Source organism: Micropterus salmoides, unplaced genomic scaffold, assembly GCF_014851395.1.
Source record: "Micropterus salmoides isolate LMB-PRFRI ecotype aquatic unplaced genomic scaffold, ASM1485139v1 Ms_hic_scaffold_16, whole genome shotgun sequence".
Taxonomy (NCBI): Eukaryota; Metazoa; Chordata; class Actinopteri; order Centrarchiformes; family Centrarchidae; genus Micropterus; species Micropterus salmoides.
The window spans coordinates 731,769-749,981 of NW_024040707.1; the positions used below are offsets into that span (position 1 = coordinate 731,769).

The 18,213-nt window shown below is 46.7% G+C and overlaps 1 protein-coding gene across 5 annotated transcripts in view; it reads right to left on the minus strand.

The window, feature by feature from the left end:
* Window positions 1–127: 127 nt before the first annotated feature.
* LOC119905516 (membrane-associated guanylate kinase, WW and PDZ domain-containing protein 3-like) overlaps window positions 128–18,213 on the minus strand; it is a 96,831-nt gene continuing 78,745 nt past the window's right edge. For 4 of the 5 annotated variants that reach the window (XM_038722628.1, XM_038722625.1, XM_038722626.1 and 1 more), the window contains exons 17-21: window positions 14,342–14,536; window positions 13,908–13,984; window positions 13,322–13,468; window positions 10,658–10,796; window positions 128–6,429 (exon numbers count right to left, since the gene is read on the minus strand). In XM_038722628.1, coding sequence (XP_038578556.1) covers window positions 5,585–6,429; window positions 10,658–10,796; window positions 13,322–13,468; window positions 13,908–13,984; window positions 14,342–14,536 — 1,403 coding nt within the window. In that variant the 3' untranslated portion in view covers window positions 128–5,584. The remainder of the gene's footprint in view (window positions 6,430–10,657; window positions 10,797–13,321; window positions 13,469–13,907; window positions 13,985–14,341; window positions 14,537–18,213) is intronic. The other variant, XM_038722629.1, reaches the window with a different exon arrangement.

The following is an 18,213-nucleotide window of genomic DNA, read 5'->3' on the forward strand; positions in this document are numbered from 1 at the left end:
CTAGTCTTTCTGCTAAGCTAGCAGTAACCATGAGCTGTACTTTAACACACAGACATGTCCATCGTTTTATTTCCCACAACAGGTGCTCAGGGTGACTCTGTGTTTAAAGAGACAGACACACTGTAAATATACCGACAGACCAATCAAGCTGTGACTTTATTAAACCAACAGACAGTCCAGTCACGTGGTTCCTACATAATGTCTCTCCTGCTGTCTGGGAGCAGATCTGATAATGACACTGAGTCCTGTTCAGACATTGGTGCTTCCTGGTCGTGTGTGGACCAGAACCTGAATATTCAGACCCATAATTAGAAGCAGAGTCCACGCCCGGACGATCCTCCGATCAGAGAACCAATCCGATAGCAGACAGTCTTAGAAAATGCATAGAAGACAAAGATCCAGATGCCCTTAAAGAGAGCGCTGTGAGGGGCGGAGCTAGCAAGGGTGTGTGGGAGTTGTAGTGTGACTGCAGACAGATGATGTGATGGCCGGGTGAGGGGGTCACGACTCTGTGTGTGTGTGAGGCATCACACTCAAAGCGTCTTAACAGATAACATGATGTGTAGGGATCAAGGCCTTTATTATTGATTATTATCTGCTGATCGTTAAATGTCTCTGACAGCTGCAGATACTAAATCGGACACTTTATTTCTCACCAGGTGATTGATCCGGACCGCAGGCTGTAAATAAAGATGGACAACATGACCGCTCCCAGTCAAGCCTCAACATCTGGCTCGCCCCCTTGTGGCTGGTACCGGTCATAAACTCCTCCATGTTAGCAGATGGGTACTGCGTTCGCTCTACTGCGCCGCTGTCATGAAAAGAGAGCCTAGCTGGAAGGAAAGCTCTCGATCTACCGCTCAGTTTACGTTCCTCAACCTCACCTACGGTCATGAAGGCTGGCTCATGACCGAAAGAACTAGATCGAGGGTACAGGTGGCCGAAATGGGTTTCTCCTTTAGAGATAGGGTGGGAAGTGTGAGGAGCTCTGAGTAGAGCTGCTCCTCCTTTGTGTCGAAAGGAGCCAGTTGAGGTGGTTCAGGCATCTGGGGCCCCCTGGGCGCCTCCCCAGGAGGTGTTCCAGGCGCGCCCAGCTGGGAGGCGGCCGCGGGGAAGACCCAGGACTAGGTGGAGAGATTATATCTCCACACTGGCCTGGGAACACTTCGAGATCCCCCAGTCAGAGCTGGTTAATGTGGCTCGGGAAAGGGAGGTTTGGGGCTACCCAACCCCTGCTAAGCGGTTTAAGAACTTAAGAAGATGAACTTTGACTTTTGGTTTCAGACCGCGGGTGGGCTAAAAGTGGGACGCTGCTTCCTGAATGTTTTCTACTCTCAGAGAATCCGTGCGCTTTGCCAACCTCCGGCTACATCCACACCAGTAGACCGTTCACGTACACGGAGCATGTGTGTGCCGGTGTGAACAGGAAGCGGATTGTCTACTCTGCAGCTGCAGAAGAAAGTTCTACTGGAGACAAACGCAGAACAGCGATGGTGAAGAAGCACAGCTGAGATTTCTCTGCACGGAGCGACGGCGAGGTGGAACTGTGGCGGCGGGAAACAGGCTGCGAGTCGTCGCAAAGTAAATACGGAGACATGCACAAGTGTAGAAGTGATATTTACACAGTACAGAATACTTTAATAAAAACACCAAAACGAAAACTCTGTCAGCAGCATCGTGTTTCTGCTTTGCATGACTGATAAGAGCCAATCAGAGAGCTGAACGTGAGCGTCATCGTTTCCACCTGTCGGCACGAACACGCCGCCCCGGAGTTTAAAACCAAAACGGGGTCGGCAGCGTTTTCACACTTCAACGTTTCAGGTGTTCGGATTCGCTGTTTCAGTCTGGACGGGAGGCGGAAACGTAGCAGAAGGATGGAGCCTCGGTGTGTGAACACAGCAGAGCGGCGCTGGAACACCTGCAGGCCGCGGCGGCCAGGTACAGGTGAGCGTACAGAGTATTTTAGCTGATACTGATCCATTAAAATTTGCCCGTATCAGGACACCTCTGATTACACATTCATCAGTCTTTAATCAGGTGGAAAACATGAAAACAACAACATGGAAATATTCCTGCTGAAGAACAGACTGCTGGAAAACATTTCCTGTCGGCGTTTGAACTGATTAATCTGTCTGCCCGCTAATCGACAGAAAATGAGTCAGCAGCCGTTTTGATAACTGATTCATCGTTAGTCGTTCGCAGGACTTGATGCTTCTCTTGGTGACAACGACAGTGAGCTGGTTCTGGACAGCTGGTTGAATAAAACGAGCTGTGGGACACTGAACTGGGACGTGGTGGTGCATGATGGGACATGTGGAGGGCGAAAGGTCTTGGCGTTGTTTGACAAGACGTGGTAGGGTGTGAACAGGAAGTGTGTGTGTGTGTGGGGGGGGGTCTCTGCCTGCAGCCTCTGTGTCAGTTTGCAGGACGAAGGCTGAAATAAAACGAGGCACTTGTTTCGGTCCAGAGCTGCAGGTCGTCGGCCATGTTGGCCGCAGAGTCCTTGGCGATGCTGTGGTTACTGACGGCGGACAGGACCTCAGCTGGACCTGACCTGTGTGTGTGTGTGTGCGTGTGCGTATGGCTCTGTTACATCATCAGGGCAAAGGGTTTTTTTCTCTCTTTTTTTACAAGCAAGCAGGCAAATCAGATCATATTTAATCTCTAACAAGAATAATAATAACGTCATCGAGCCTTTACACATTCAGCTTATAAAAATAAAAAATCATTCCGGTGATATTCACATGCTCAGATTACACAGGATCACAGAACGTCTGGGAGGCGGCGGGGCTGAAAGGTTCTCATGTTGTTTGCATACGAGTTTAGAGTTAGAAAGATGAAGTTAAAAAGGAGAGGACCAGGACCTTATCAGTCACCCTGGCTACTGGTATCATGAAGCTGGTTAGCTTTCTCACCTCACCTGAAAGCGGTGGCGTTCTGCAGCCTGTGCAGCGCCACAGCTAGAAAATCATCAAATAAATCATCCAGCCAGGAGCAGCGTTCACTCTGCTGCCGCCCTGTGGAGCAGACAGACGGGAGCGTCTTAGCAAAACGTTTGGTTCTCACAGAGCTAGCTAACTGCTAACCTGCTAGCTCCCGCAGTTCCTCTGCGGTCACTCGACCTGACATTTGGTTCTTTAAATTTTGTTATTAAAGAGGCAAAATAAAGCAGCAGTAAAGAGAGATTCAGCTCTAATCACCCAACAAGAAACTACTGATATCCAAATATTTTTAGCGAGGCTACATATATGTTTGTTTTCACGTGGGCCCTTTCAAACTTGGGCAGTATGTGGATTATCCGTCCATAATCCCTATATTTTATTATGTGTTTGAATAAACGGTGACGGTCGGTCTATGTTTAATCATCTGACCTGGACGAGCAATCGATGCACTTTCAGGAATCATTTCTGGGTTAAAAGAAACTAAGTGAAGTTACGTATCTCAGATATAATTATTATGGAGTTAAAAGCTATAAAAAATATCTCTTGTTCTTTATTACTTTTGTCCCTGTGAGGACCCTGTTGGAGCGATGAGTCCACTGATCTGATTGGTCAGTAGTCGGCTTTTAAGAGGGTTTAAACTCGAAGTGAGAAGCACAAATCGATCATGTTTCAGAGGGCTGCCATGCGATTATAAAATGATTATCGATGCATCTTTTTCCTTTACAGTAGAATCACCGAGCATTTCATTGGACATTAAAGTCCAAAAGAAACGTCTCCTCATTATCCTAATAGGACTAGTTTGCGTCCTTACTTTACTAACCTCAGCTCTTCTTCTCCAGTCCGCAAACCTGCCTGCTCACCCACACCGTCGCTGCGCCCACGTCACACAAAGTTCTTTAAAAACCTAACTTACGCCGCTCTAACAAGACCTGTCAGGTACGAGGAAGCTGGCCTGTGCTTAGTAAAACATTGATTGTAATGTTTGGGTTAAATCTTAGCAAGGGGGGCGGTTAGTGCTCGAGACCGGTCTCTGAAGGTCTCGGTCTCGTCCCGGTATCGAGTGCATTAGCCACTTAGCTAGGAGAACAAGCTACCTAATTCCAGGGGTTCGTCAGGATAACATATTGAGGGAAGTAGCTAATGCAGTGTGAGAGACTGAGGGGAAATGTGGTGACAACTTGTTCCTAAGTTACATTTCTGCTTGAGATAAACTATAAGGAGACAGGCCACATAAAGCTATGTAGCTACTGTTTAAGCTACACGGCTCCTGAGAGCAAAGCTATGTGCCGAGGTAGCGCTCCCTCATTTGTTCTCATTATGTTAGCTGGATGTAGAATAAAGATGTTAAGTTGATTTCAGCTCTTAGTGCTTCGTTTGAGAAGCGCCTATGATCATGTTCCACATGTTATTGTGTGTCATGTAGTGCGGAACGCTGGTCCTGGTCTTTACTCGGTCTCGACTCGGTCGATTTGGACGGTCTCTACTATGACGTTGGTGCTTTGAATATTAGGGGAAGACGTCTATGATATGGGTTGGCGATGGCGTAGTGGATTAGACACATGCCTTTGGTGTGGGAGACCTGGGTTTGATTTCCACTGTGACATCCATCAATGTGTCCCTCAATACTGTATGGCTGCAGTGCCGGAGGCTGCTGTTTCAGGACCCTCGCAATCCTGGGACCGTAGTTCTTTTGTGACAGCGCCATCTAGAGGAGTGGTGGTGGTAATGCACAGCAACATTTATTATTATTTATTTATAAATAATATAAATAATCAATAACTTTTAGTTTAGGCACACACCCTGTGATGGTTAGGGTAATTGGCTTTGGGGGGCTGTCAATAATACACAGCTACCTAACTAGTTTGCTAACTAACTAGCTAGCTGTGTCAAGGTAAACAAGAGTCCTACAAATGCGGTTGCGGTCCTGAAACTGCAGCTTCCGGTACTGCAGCTGCATACAACTCGTGTCCCTGAGCAAGACACTTAACCCCTAGTTGCTCCAGAGGCGTGTGATGTCTGACTTATAAAGCAATTGTAAGTCACTTTGGATAAAAGCATCAGCTTAATATTATTATGCGCACGCTACAAACTGTCCGCTGCACTTCCAAGTTCCACTTTTTGCGTTCTGTCAACAGTACGTTACTAATTAAAATTTAGAAAATCGATTTATTTGACATCTGTGAATTGATTCAGAATTGTCCACGTTTGCATCTGGATGTATGTAAGAATCAATCCCCCTCAACCTCTAGTTTAAGCTGGTCCTCTGACGTTAACCCGCTCCGCCGAAGGTTAGCATCTGTTAAAGCATTCGTTAAAGTGCACCAGCGTCATGATACCAGAAAGCAGCTGGATAATCAGGATGCACTGACGGATGATGGCTACAATAAAAATAAAACTGTTGTTTAATTAGGCGGCTCTGTGTGCAGCTGTTGTGTCATTGACCAATCAGAGACCTCAAAACCCGCCCACCAGCCAATGAAAAACAAGTCCATGTCCGCTTGCTTCCTCTGATCAGAAACCAAATCGTCCACTGTGATCCAATCAGACACAGGAACAGGCGGGTCTTCTCTCAGCAGGCCAATCAAAGAAGCCCTTATAAGTAGCCAAAGAAGAAAAAAAGAGAATGTCTCGCTGTGGGCCAATCAGAGAGACAGTAGTTCCCGCCCCCTGAGCCGACTGCCAGTCAGAACCTGCGTCAGTTTCTGGGGACTCGGCTTCAGCCAGGGGCCCGGGGCCTTCCCCTGCTGCCACGGCGACTCGCCTCTCCTCCAATCGGAATCCTCCCTCCACCCGGCGGTGGCGATGCTGGCTGCTGAAAGGCTGACCTCGGAGAAGCTGGCTGCTGATTCGCTGTCGGACAGACGCTGGTCGTCTGAGGAGTGAGGCATGAGGAAGGAGAAGGCTGCCCTCTGAGGTACAGGCCAGCTCCCAGAATGCTTTGCGTGGCGGGTGGTGCTGTTGTCTCTCTCCTCTCCCCTCTCCTCCTCCTCCTCCTCCTCTTCTCTGCCGGCCTTTGTTGCCCTCCTCCTGCTCCTCTCCTCCACCTCCACCCTCTCCTCCGGCAGCCATGTGTCCCAGACTCGAGCACTTGTCCTGGGTAAGCTCCTGCTCTTCCTCCCCTGCTCCCGCTGGTCGTACCGCTTCTCCTTCTGCCTGACTGTCTGACTTTGTCTCCTCCTCTCCTCCTCTTGCCTCCTCTCCGCTTCCTCCTCCCTCCTCCTCTCCATCTCCCGTGCCTCCACCTCCACCCGGTCCAGGTCCAGATCAGGAGGCCCTAACCCTCCTCCTCCTCCTCCTCCTCCTGTTCTTCGTTTGGTTTCTCCCTCTCTCCTCATCCTCCTCTTCTCTCCTCCTCCTTCTCTTCCTCCTGTACCACCTCCTCCTCCCCTCTGCTGGCTGATGGAGGTGGTTGTCATGGTTACTGTGTCCACATCTTGCTCCTCGGTGTGTGAAGAGGAGGAGGGGGAGAGGGCTCCTTCCTCAGGGCCTGGAGACAAACAGAGAGAAATAAATAGAGTTAAGCTGCAGTTCCTCTCGTGGCCACCAGAGGACGCCGTGGTCAAACTCTTCTACAAACACAAGCAGATTCACTGAGCTTCTTCATGCAGACTTTCACAATAATCTGTTCCTCCGATGATATCTTACAGTTTAACGTGACAAAACTTTATAGAAAAGATGGAGGCCTCAGGGTTTAACACGCCGACCACCAACTGTCGATCGGGACCCGGGTTTGCCAAGTTACTCAGAAACTGTAATAAGTTACTGGTTACTTGGATTAGTAACTGCAATATTATTACCGTTTTGGAAATAGTAATCCCTAACACTACTAGTTACAGGGAAAATTATAATATTTCAGTAACACTGCCCAGTAGTGGTCGGGACCTTTGTGTCTCTGCCTCACGTCCCATCTCTTCTCTCCTGTCAGCTGTCTTGTATTTTGTTCATAACATGTTGATAACACATTTACCAGCCATATATTTACACAGCTAACACAACAGGACAAGTGTTTGCAATAGGGCTGTGTGATACTTCAGTGCATCCTTCAAAAATGTGTTAGTCTAATATTGAATGAGCTCGCACATTAATGGCAAAAGGTTTTATTATTCAAAACCAATGCATTCAAGTAAAAACACTGAAATCACCAGCGCCAGTAAAACCATTTCATCTGTCGCTGCATTAGCCCTGAGTTCTGTTGTAGCTGTTGTCGTCATGGCTTTGATTCTGCGTAGTTAGAACTGGATCTAGTTTCTGTGCTGGTACCTCGCCTGGTTCAGGTTAGCCATGGATAGCCGACTCCTGAAGCTTTCCATAGTCTTTATTTTCCGTGCGATGGTTAGCTCATGGTCACGGTGACCGATGTTTGACCTAGTTTGCAGATTGACTTCTGAAGCCAAACCACCTCCAAGTTTTAAGCAGGTGTTACACTTTCTGCGTCCGTGAATACACAAGGTACTGCTAGGGTCCCTGTGACAAAAGAAAAATGTCATCACACACATAGGTTTGGTGCAGGTTTGGTGTGTCCGCGTGCCTCCCAATTTTTATGACCGCCGACTAGGCTACCATGGCACCAAGTGATCTACTGCGCATGTGCGGAACGAGCCCGACTACACTACAAGAGCACCTACCCGTCTACTGCGCATGTGCGGAACGAGTTCGGCTACGCTACAAGGGCACCTACCCGTCTACTGCGCATGTGCGGAACGAGTCCGGCTACGCTACAAGGGCACCTACCCGTCTACTGCGCATGTGCGAAAGGAGTCCGACTACGTTACAAGGGCACCTACCCGTCTACTGCGCATGTGCGAAACGAGTTCGGCTACGCTACAAGGGCACCTACCCGTCTACTGCGCATGTGCGAAACGAGTTCGGCTACGCTACAAGGGCACCTACCCGTCTATTGCGCATGTGCGAAAGGAGTCCGACTACGTTACAAGGGCACCTACCCGTCTACTGCGCATGTGCGGAACGAGTCCGACTACGCTACAAGGGCACCTACCCGTCTACTGCGCATGTGCGAAACGAGTCCGACTACGCTACAAGGGCACCTACCCGTCTACTACGCATGTGCGAAAGGAGTCCGACTACGTTACAAGGGCACCTACCCGTCTACTGCGCATGTGCGAAAGGAGTCCGACTACGTTACAAGGGCACCTACCCGTCTACTGCGCATGTGCGAAAGGAGTCCGACTATGTTACAAGGGCACCTACCCGTCTACTACGCATGTGCGAAACGAGTCCGACTACGCTACAAGGGCACCTACCCGTCTACTACGCATGTGTGAAACGAGTCCGACTACGCTACAAGGGCACCTACCCGTCTACTGCGCATGTGCGGAACGAGTCCGACTACGCTACAAGGGCACCTACCCATCTACTGCGCATGTGTGAAACGAGTCCGACTACGCTACAAGGGCACCTACCCGTCTACTGCGCATGTGCGGAACGAGTCCGACTACGCTACAAGGGCACCTACCCGTCTACTGCGCATGTGCGAAACGAGTTCGGCTACGCTACAAGGGCACCTACCCGTCTACTGCGCATGTGCGAAACGAGTTCGGCTACGCTACAAGGGCACCTACCCGTCTACTGCGCATGTGCGGAACGAGTCCGCCAAGCTGACGCAAGTGGTGACGCATGGGTAGTAGAAGTATAACTGGTTGGGAAAAATGCTTTTTAAACCTTACTTTGGGGCAAAGGGGTGAAATTTTTTTATCAGATTTTATTGCTGATTCTATTCTATGTAGTTTTTATGTCCTGGTGACCAGTGAAAGTGCAGTTCTGGCTCTCTCCCCATTTATTCAGTTAGGAGCCTGGTCTTGTTAGTCCGAAATAGCTGCTCAGAGGCGTTGCTAAGAAGGCAGCTAAGTGTTTTTGATCACACACACAATATATAGTCCTCGACGACACATATCGCACACCCCTAGTTTATAATACAGTTAATACACATTAACACCTTATTAACATGTGATAATAACATGCCAATTACATGGAACAGTATAACATTTTACTTGTAAACGTGGCTAAAATGTTAACATTTACGTACCACTTATTTACATAATAATCTGTATATTTATACTTTTTTTTGTTTATACTATATTATTAATATGGTTTTACATTTTAACATGTTAATAACACAATTACCATGTCATTAATCAAAACTCAACACGTATTAACATTTTTAACATGTGAATAACGTGTTTACTAGTATTAACATATGTTAATAAAACATACTTATCTACTTTATGCTGACACGTAGAAAACATATCCACTGTTACTGAGATGTTAATACTGTATTAATGAGACAAACCTGCCATATTATCGACACAACACATCCACCATATTATTAATGTTTAAAATAAAATAACATAATAAAGTTATTATGTGAAGCTGCAACATGAATTCCATGTTAATATTTCATGTAACTGAGCTTTAATCATTTCGTTCATGTGAAAACAGAAGCTAGTGATGACGGCGGCTGAAGGTTGTTGATAAGGACGTTAAGATGGAGGGATGAGAGACGGCGAAAGGTGAAACAAAGGAAGTGAAAGGAGATGAGAGGAGGAGGAGTTACAAACCGCGAGTTCTCAGTGCGTCCAATCACGTAGAAGCAGGGCTCCCCCTGTTTAGAGTTGGTCATACAGAGAGAGAGGCTGGACAGCTCCACTGAGGAAGAGGAGGAGGACGAAGAGCAGAACAGGAAGGACAGGAGGAGGAAGAGAAAAAAAAAGTCAGAAGGTCAGAGAGCGGAAATCAGGAGAATCCCAGAGCTGTGATTGGACGAATTCAGGTTGTGAGAAGAGTGAACGATAGGTGAACAGTACATTTATTCAAGTCCTATACTTTAGTACAATTTTGAGGTACTTTTGATGTATTTCCATGTTCTGCTACTTTACACGTCGCCTGTACATCTCAGTGGTAATGTACTTTTTACTTCACTTGTCTGATGACTTTAGTTCCTTTGCAGATTCAGATCTATCACACAACATTATTATATCAATACCACTTTATAGATTCTCAGGGGGGAAATTCTCAACCTGCAGAAGTTAAAGTATATGAAGTAGTTAAAATGAAAATATATTATAAATGGCGACAAAGTCTGCGAAAGGAGGCAGGGTGAGTCAAACCCAGGACTTTCACACAGGAGAACAGAGTTCGAGTCCCATGTGAAACCAAGTAAATGTAGTTATTTTAAGTTTTAAAGGTTTTACTGGCATCTAGTGGTGAGGGTTGTGAATTGCAACCAGCAGCTCAGTCACCGCTCCCCCCTCCCTTTGCAAGGAGAAGCTTCGTGGCCAACACGCTCTGTCGGATCTGAGCTAAATAACACGTGTGATCCTCCATTTGTCCAAATTTCACTTCTCTTCTTACTTCTAATAAACCAGAAGACTACTGCTGCTACTGCTGCCTCTCACCAGATTTCAGATCGAGAACTGTCTTTGAGCTAGACTTCAGTGTCCTGTTTAAGGGGGTCACCAGGAGTCCCTTGTTGGGATCCTTTCCATGATGCTGTCAGACACCTGGTGTAACAGTCTGAGCCTGTCGCTGGCAACAAGAAGCTCTTTCTGTGGACGTCATTTTAATGAAAGAATATGCTGCAGCCGGTTCAGCTGCCGGCTTCTACTGCACAGCTTCCAAACTTTCTGTACCTACGAGTCATTTCATCACCAACATGTGGAAGCAAGTTTCATAATCCTGTAACGGTGTTTGAGTCTCACCGTAGTCCGGCACGTATCCGTTTCCTTTCTTGAGGACGAGGTGGATTCGGTGTCCTCCTCTCCTGATCTGCTCCACAGCCTGACTGTGAGTCATCCCTGATGTGCTGTCCCCGTTGATCTCCACCAGCTGGTCCGACACCTGAGAGACCAGGTACAACAGCGGGTCACATCACAGGCTGTCTACGGACAGAACCACCATGCGCACGCCACATGGACGGGTATTTAGAGAAGAATTCTGAAGGCTAGTTCTGATCGGTGAAGAAGTTTTACCCTTAGTCAGCACTTCTTTACTAGATCTGATCAATCTGTCTTTATCAACAGGCTATGTACCACAGTACTTTAAAGTAGCTGTAATTAAACCTCTTCTGAAAAAGCCCAACCAGGTGTTTTAGCCAACTATAGACCTATATCTAACCTTCCATTTCTCTCTCCAAAGAAGGTTAAAGTCAAGGGCAACTGGACTTGGTTGAAGATACTAGAAGACATTCTAATGTATGCGGTCCAATGCAGTGAGGAATGCACAGACCTGTATATTGGGGAGACTAAACACAAACGCATGGCTCAACACAGAAGGGCCAACTCCTCAGGTCAAGACTCTGCAGTCTACTTACATCTGAAGGACAGAGGACACTTGTTTGAGGACCAGAGATGTTCGAGAAGATGGATGGTTTGAAAGAGGTGTCAAGGAAGCATCTACACCAGGGTTGAGAAGCCGTCATTGAACAGAGGAGGGGGTCTACGCCACCACTTATCCCCCACTTACAATGCTGTCCTTTCATCACTTCCCAGGAAACTCAACAAGCATTTCCTCTGGCCCTCAGGTGAGGATACCAATGATGGTCGTTCAGTCTTGGCCTCAGGTAGTCCTAACGACTGTAACGACTGTCGTCACAGCAGCCAGGAGCACTAACGAACCAGCGGTGTCGACGATCCTGGCAAACAACCCCACTGAGGTTAAATAGCTGAGTTTCCCTACCAGTCAGTCAGAACTGAAGAAGTCCTTTGGATGAGGGACGAAACGTCTTCCAGTATCTTCAATCAAGTCCAGTTGCCCTTGATTTTAACCTTCGTTGGATAACTATGACCTGGATGACAGAGAATCTTCACAGGCATCTTCCATTTCTCTCTAAGGTTCTGGAGAAAGCAGTTGCTAAACAGCTGTGTGACTTTCTACAGAGCAATAGTTTATTTGAGGATTTTCAGTCAGGATTTAGAGTTCATCATAGCACAGAGACAGCACTGGTGAAAATTACTAATGACCTTCTCATTGCATCAGACAAAGGACTTGTCTCTGTACTGGTTTTACTAGATCTTAGTGCTGCATTTGATACCATTGACCATCAGATCCTATTGCAGAGACTGGAACATTTCATTGGCATTAAAAGAACCGCTCTAAGCTGGTTTAAGTCCTATTTATCAGATCGATTTCAATTTGTATATGTTAACGATGAGTCCTCCATGCATGCCAAAGTTACTCATGGAGTTCCTCAAGGATCTATCCTCGGACCAATCCTCTTCACTTTATATATGCTTCCTTTAGGCAACATTATCAGGAAATATTCCATAAGCTTTCATCGTTATGCAGATGATACTCTGTTATATCTATCGATCAAACCAGATGAAACAGTCTTCAACTTCAAATGTGCCTTCAGGATGTTAAAACCTGGATGACCTGTAATTTTGGCTTCCAGTAAAATCCAGAATAGAATTTAAAATCATTCTTCTTACCTATAAAGCTCTTAATGGTCAGGCACCATCTTATCTTAAAGAGCTCATAGTACCTTACTACCCCACCAGAGCACTGCGCTCCCAGAATGCAGGGTTACTTGTGGTTCCTAGAGTCTCCAAAAGTAGACTAGGAGCCAGAGTGTTCAGCTATCAAGCTCCTCTCCTGTGGAACCAGGTTCCAGTTTGGGTTCGGGACGGTTCAGACACCATCTCCACATTTAAGAGTAGGCTTAAGACTTTCCTCTTTGATAAAGCTTATAATTAGGGCTGGCTCAGGTAGTCCTGAACTATCCCTTAGTTATGCTGCTATAGGCCTAGACTGCCGGGGGATTTCCCATGATGCACTGAGCTCCTCTCTCCTCACTTTCTCTCCCTCTGTATGCAACCTCATCCCATTATTGCATGTTACTAACACAACTTCTCCCCTTTCTGGTAGTCTTGTGCTTTCTCGTCTCTCTCCTCTCTCCTCCTATCACTTCCTGCAGGTTTTCTGGCTCTGGAGCTGTGGAGTCTGGATCTGTGGTTGCGGGTCACCTGCTGCCCCCGTGTTCCTGCTCGACACCCTCTGCTGCAACGACTATTGTTACTAGTCCTATTGTTATTATTGTTATTATAATCATTAACATTACGATTGTTATCATTATCACTACTATAAATATCTGTACCATTTTTCATTTAGTCTATAGCAACATCACCTTTACTGTCTGTACCTCTGTGTGGATATTGTGTAGGCTGAATTTAATCGGTTCATCCTCTGAGGATCATCTGCAGCAGGCTTCATGCAGGTCTGAACCAGCTGAGAAGAGGTCTCCCAGAGTCCAGACCCCAAACTGTTCAACACGTCAGAGACAACGTGCTGCACGACTCCTTCACAGTAAAAGCTGAGCTGGCTCTGGCTTTTACTGTGAAAGAGCCGCAGGAAGTCTGTGTGTGTACCTGTATCTTGTTGCTGCGCTGGGCCGGCCCCCCCTCCATCAGTCCCAGGACATACAGCCCCATGTTGTACTCGCTGCCCCCCCTCAGAGAGAAACCGAAACCTGTGGGACCTCGTTCCAGATCTACAGTGTAGAACCTGGACTCGTCCTGACAGACAGAAGGACAGGAAGTACTGCAAGTAAATACTACAAAGTAGTGACGTTGTGAAAACAAAGTGTCTGAGAGCTTCTGGTCCTCAGACCTCTGATCTGCTGAAACCTTTAACTTCATCAGTTTGACCATTTTGCAGTATTTAAAGTTGCATTTGTACCATTTTGTCTCAAAATATTACAACAAAAAACCCACGAGGCTTTCTCTAAATATTTAGAAGAGTTTTTCCCTCCACAGTATCTCTGATACTCGCTAACTGCACGTAAACCTGCAGTAACTGTACTGCAAGTATTACAGTGACTCGCAATACTGTTACTGCTGCTACACTTCATGTTGAACACAGACCAGACTCTTATACTTGTTAAATAACGTCTGATACTACTGCTATGGTGTGTACTGGTACTCCAGCTGTAAGACTGTGAGGAGCCAGACTGACCTTTGACCTCCTTCTGGATCCTTTGATCATCCGACCGTCAATGTCCAGGTCTGCTCCTTCTGACAGAGGAGACGAGTCTGAGGAGAGGAGAGGTGAGGAAACAAGGTGAGGAGACAAGGGGACAAGGAGAGGAGAGGAGACAAGGGGACAACGAGAGGTGAGGAGATGAAGGAAGGGGACAAGGGGAGGAGAGGTGAGGAGATAATGGGAGGAGACAAGGGGACAAGGAGAGGGGAGGAGACAAGGGGACAAGGAGAGGAGAGGTAATGAGATGAAGGGAGGAGACAAGGAGAGGAGACGAGCAGATGAGGACAGGAAGAGAAGAGGAAAGGAGACGAGGAGAGGAGACAATCCCTTCATCAGATTTACATGTTCATATCCATATTGTGAGTAAAGAAGTGTGTACATCAGTGTGTATATTTGTGCGTGCGTACGGTGTCGCGGCGTGATGCTCAGCCTCAGCGTGTTCCCGGCCCTCCTCAGGATCTGGGCGAGGTCCCGGTGCTGCAGACCTCCGACCGCTCGGCCCTCCACCGCCTCCAGCTGGTCTCCGGGCTGAATCTGCCCGCTGCGAGCCGCCGGGCTGCCGCGACGCACCGTCACGAACCGGTGAGACATCAGGGAGGTGGCTGCGGGGGGGGGGGCACATGGTCAGAGGGTTCCTTCCTTTTAGTGATGTCACCATGTTCGCTGCCATTAACTGCGTCATTATTATTAATACTGCCCCCCCCACCACAGCTGTGTAATAATAAATGAATGTTGAAGTTTAATAATTGAGTCTGTTCAGTCTGCATGGCTGAAGCGACAGCTGCTGCAGGAGAGAGAGACCAGAGGGAACTGATTCACAGCACGCAACCTCTGTTTGAGTTTACCCGGCGGTGGCGGCCTCTGATTGGCTGGTACTTGTTGGTTAGGTAGAGGCAGAGTGGTTGAAAATCTGATGGGAAAACAACACACCTCTGACTCTGGAGGTCGCAGTTCATTTCCATCTTTCTCAGACCTTCACCAAGATGTGTTGTGTCTAAACCCGACCAAACCTTAACCACGAGGTTCAGATCGACGCTGTCTGAAACCTAAATATGTAGGAACAGACGATAAATGTTGTAACTGTGCAGCGTCAAACCCAAAATGAATCAGTAAAAACTCCTCAACCATTTGGCCCAGATGCAAAATTCTGGTCTCCTCTGAAAGGTCAGAAGCTAAGAAACACAAATCAACCTATTTATTTTTCTATTAAAGTGTAAAGATGCAATAAAGGACAATATGATATTTTCATCCTCGCATGGTATAAAATCTATATTTTAATAGCAATATCACCATTAAAACCGTCATCCAACTCATTATAATGCAACAGAACATCTTCTAATACACCTGGAATACACCTGTAACTGTAAATCTGATGAAAAGAAACTGATTTACAGTTATTACACAAGTTATTACACATGTTTGTAAAAATATACCAGGCGAATGGAGTTTTAGGTGAACTGAGACTCAGAGAGAGCTTAGAGGGATTATGCAATATCCAAAATGGCAGCCGGAATTATTTTTGTCAACAACTGAGCTGTTTTTGCTGTTTCTGGAGTGAAAACAGCAAAAGTAAGTCAGCGGTTGTAACTGTAAATGTGTGTCGGTGTGTTTGTTGTTATTATAATCCGGCTAATAATTCAGACCAAACGCGAATTTAATCCAAGCAACGCTTTCCTTTTTTTTTTATCGCTGGACAGCTGCTGAGCGTTCACACACAACGATAACACGAATAAACCCAACCCGCCATTACTCCAGCTGTATGAACCCAAAGTAAACATGTTGCTGGGATTAAACAGCAATAAATGGATCAAACTGATGCTGAAATAACGACAACATGATGCTGTTTTATTGAACATATGAAGTGATGCTTTGTCAGGTCTGTCAGCAGGACAGCGGCTTCTAAAATGTTTGTTTTCTGAATGGAGTTTGGTTCGATCAGGGCTATGCTATGCTAACAGTACAACGACAGCTGGAATAAAGTTACAGACACATGTTTTCTGAACTCACCAGGTAGTTCAACCTCCTCGCTTTCTTTTCTCCCACTAATGTCCAGCTTTGTCCAGTTATATATAAATATGAAGTAGCAGTCCAGCAGAGCTAACGACGCTAACAACAACAGTGGAACCGGATGTGCACGGAAGCTGCTGAGAAGCTCCAGTGAAGATAAATCAAGTTGTAAAAAGCTAATTTAATAAAAGCAGTTAACTCCGAGCTCCTCCGGCGGGTAAACGGCGTAGCTGTCAGAGCAGAATCCAGACCGATTACGGGGGTTTATCTGTCTGAAAGCTGCGGCGCTGCTCCCGGCTCTGTCCTTGACTTCTCCTCACAGTTTAGCAGCTCTCCGCTGGCCAGCAGATTTTCAATCTCCCGCTCTGCCTGGTGCTCTCCACACAACGCTCTGAAGCCGTCGGTGACGTACGGACAATCTCAACGCTGATAGGTTATCGCGACTCAGCATCGTGCGAATTCCTTCGCTTCGCCCGACAGGAAATCGCGGCTCTACGCGTCTTTGCATTGACTTTGTCTGTAAACTCACCGCCCCGAACGCTCGCTTCGCTTTTGGTCTGAAAGCACCGTTAGACTGGTCGGACTGCGGTGTGGGATGAGATGAGAGATATCTGGAAGGCTGCAGCCATGCACAGTGATCACAGAGCGATTTATGTTGTTATAGAAGTTCATTTAGATGCTTGGTGTTTGATGTGTGTTTGGTGTGGATAATAATTATCGGTTTGAGCTTCTAGCTGAGCCTCCTAGCTTCACGGAGGTGTGTAGCGTGGATAGGATGACCAAATACTACGATCGTCCATGAATTCCTCTTTGGCATTTTGAGTGAAAATCGATCTACCCACCCTGTACAGGGCAGGTCAGGGCTTAACGGGGGTTGACGTGGTCTAAAACCTTTAAATATGTTGGAGCGGAGGATAAATGTTGTGACTGTGCAGCGTTTAAGAGCAGAAAACTGCAGTAAAGATGTTTTTTCTTCCCCCTGCTTTCTGCTGTTCAACTGTTAATGTTGATAAGAAACCGCAGCGGCGATGGAACAAACATCTCAGCAGCTCACCACCAGATTTACTTTTTATTTGTTTTACCTCGATAGCTGCAGCACTCTGTGTGTGTGAGTGGGTAGATAAGTGACCAGCACGTTGTGGTACTTTGTGTACTTTTGTACTACTATGTATTCTTTTGCATCTCTGACTCCATGTTTGAAAGATAAAGCAGTTTTTGGACGCCACATGTGAAGGATGTGGTCGCGCTGATCAGAAAAACGTCTGCGAGTTGTTTTTCAAGGCTCAGCTCAGCTCGCTCTGAACACAGAGGAAAACAACTTCTGTGGGAGTCGGCTGACAGACTGCCAAGTTCATTGCACAACACACCTGATCCTGAATCAGTCCAAAGCAGGGTGGACGCCTCAGAGAAGGAGGAGGGGGAGCAATTCTCAAAGATTTTCTGGCTCAGAGACACTGAATCACAGGACAAAGAAAAAAACTTCTCCTGCTGAGCACAGATCATATGAGCAGCAGACGGACCGACCTGAACCACGAGGCCGTGACCTGCTGCCCAGTTTCATGTCAGGAAGTCAAACAGTAGCAGAGATAAAACATGAAGTGACTGAAGGACGGCGAGCAGACTGAGAGGGGAAGATCAACACATCGGACACTAAACACTGACGACAGGTGCAGGTACCAACAGGCAGATACCTGAACAATGACTGTGCCAGATCATCGCTCTTTATAGAACTCAAACCAAAGAAATGAAACCCCTCAGTTAGAACATCGCTTTAAAAAGACACAGGTTCTGTGTGTAACGAGGTTTTACAGTTACAGATCAGCAGCTCATCCATCATGAACCAACAGGACAATCAGCTGTTAGTTAGACGGCGTGACCTGCAACACCTCCGCCTCTGTACGTTCATTTTCAGAAAACTGAACTGAAACTAGAGGCTGTTTGGAAGGAAGAAGGAACTCTCAACACCTGGGAAGCAGGAATGAGCTGGTTCAGATCAGAATATTATTAAAGAGGTCATATTCTGCTATTTGTCCTTTCCCCTTTCCTTTCTTGTGTTATTAATCTTTTCTGTGCATGTACCAGCTTCACAAAGTGAAAAAGCCCAAAGGGAGTTCCCATCTCCCACAGAAAACTCAAAACATTAGTCCAGTCTTTGCTTCTGTAACCTCTCTGCGAGTATCAGGTTTCTGCAGGTTGATTTCCATAAAAATGAACTGAAACCATTTTCAGCCTGGATGTAAAAACAGGAGCATGTTTTAGCTTTTCTTGGTCA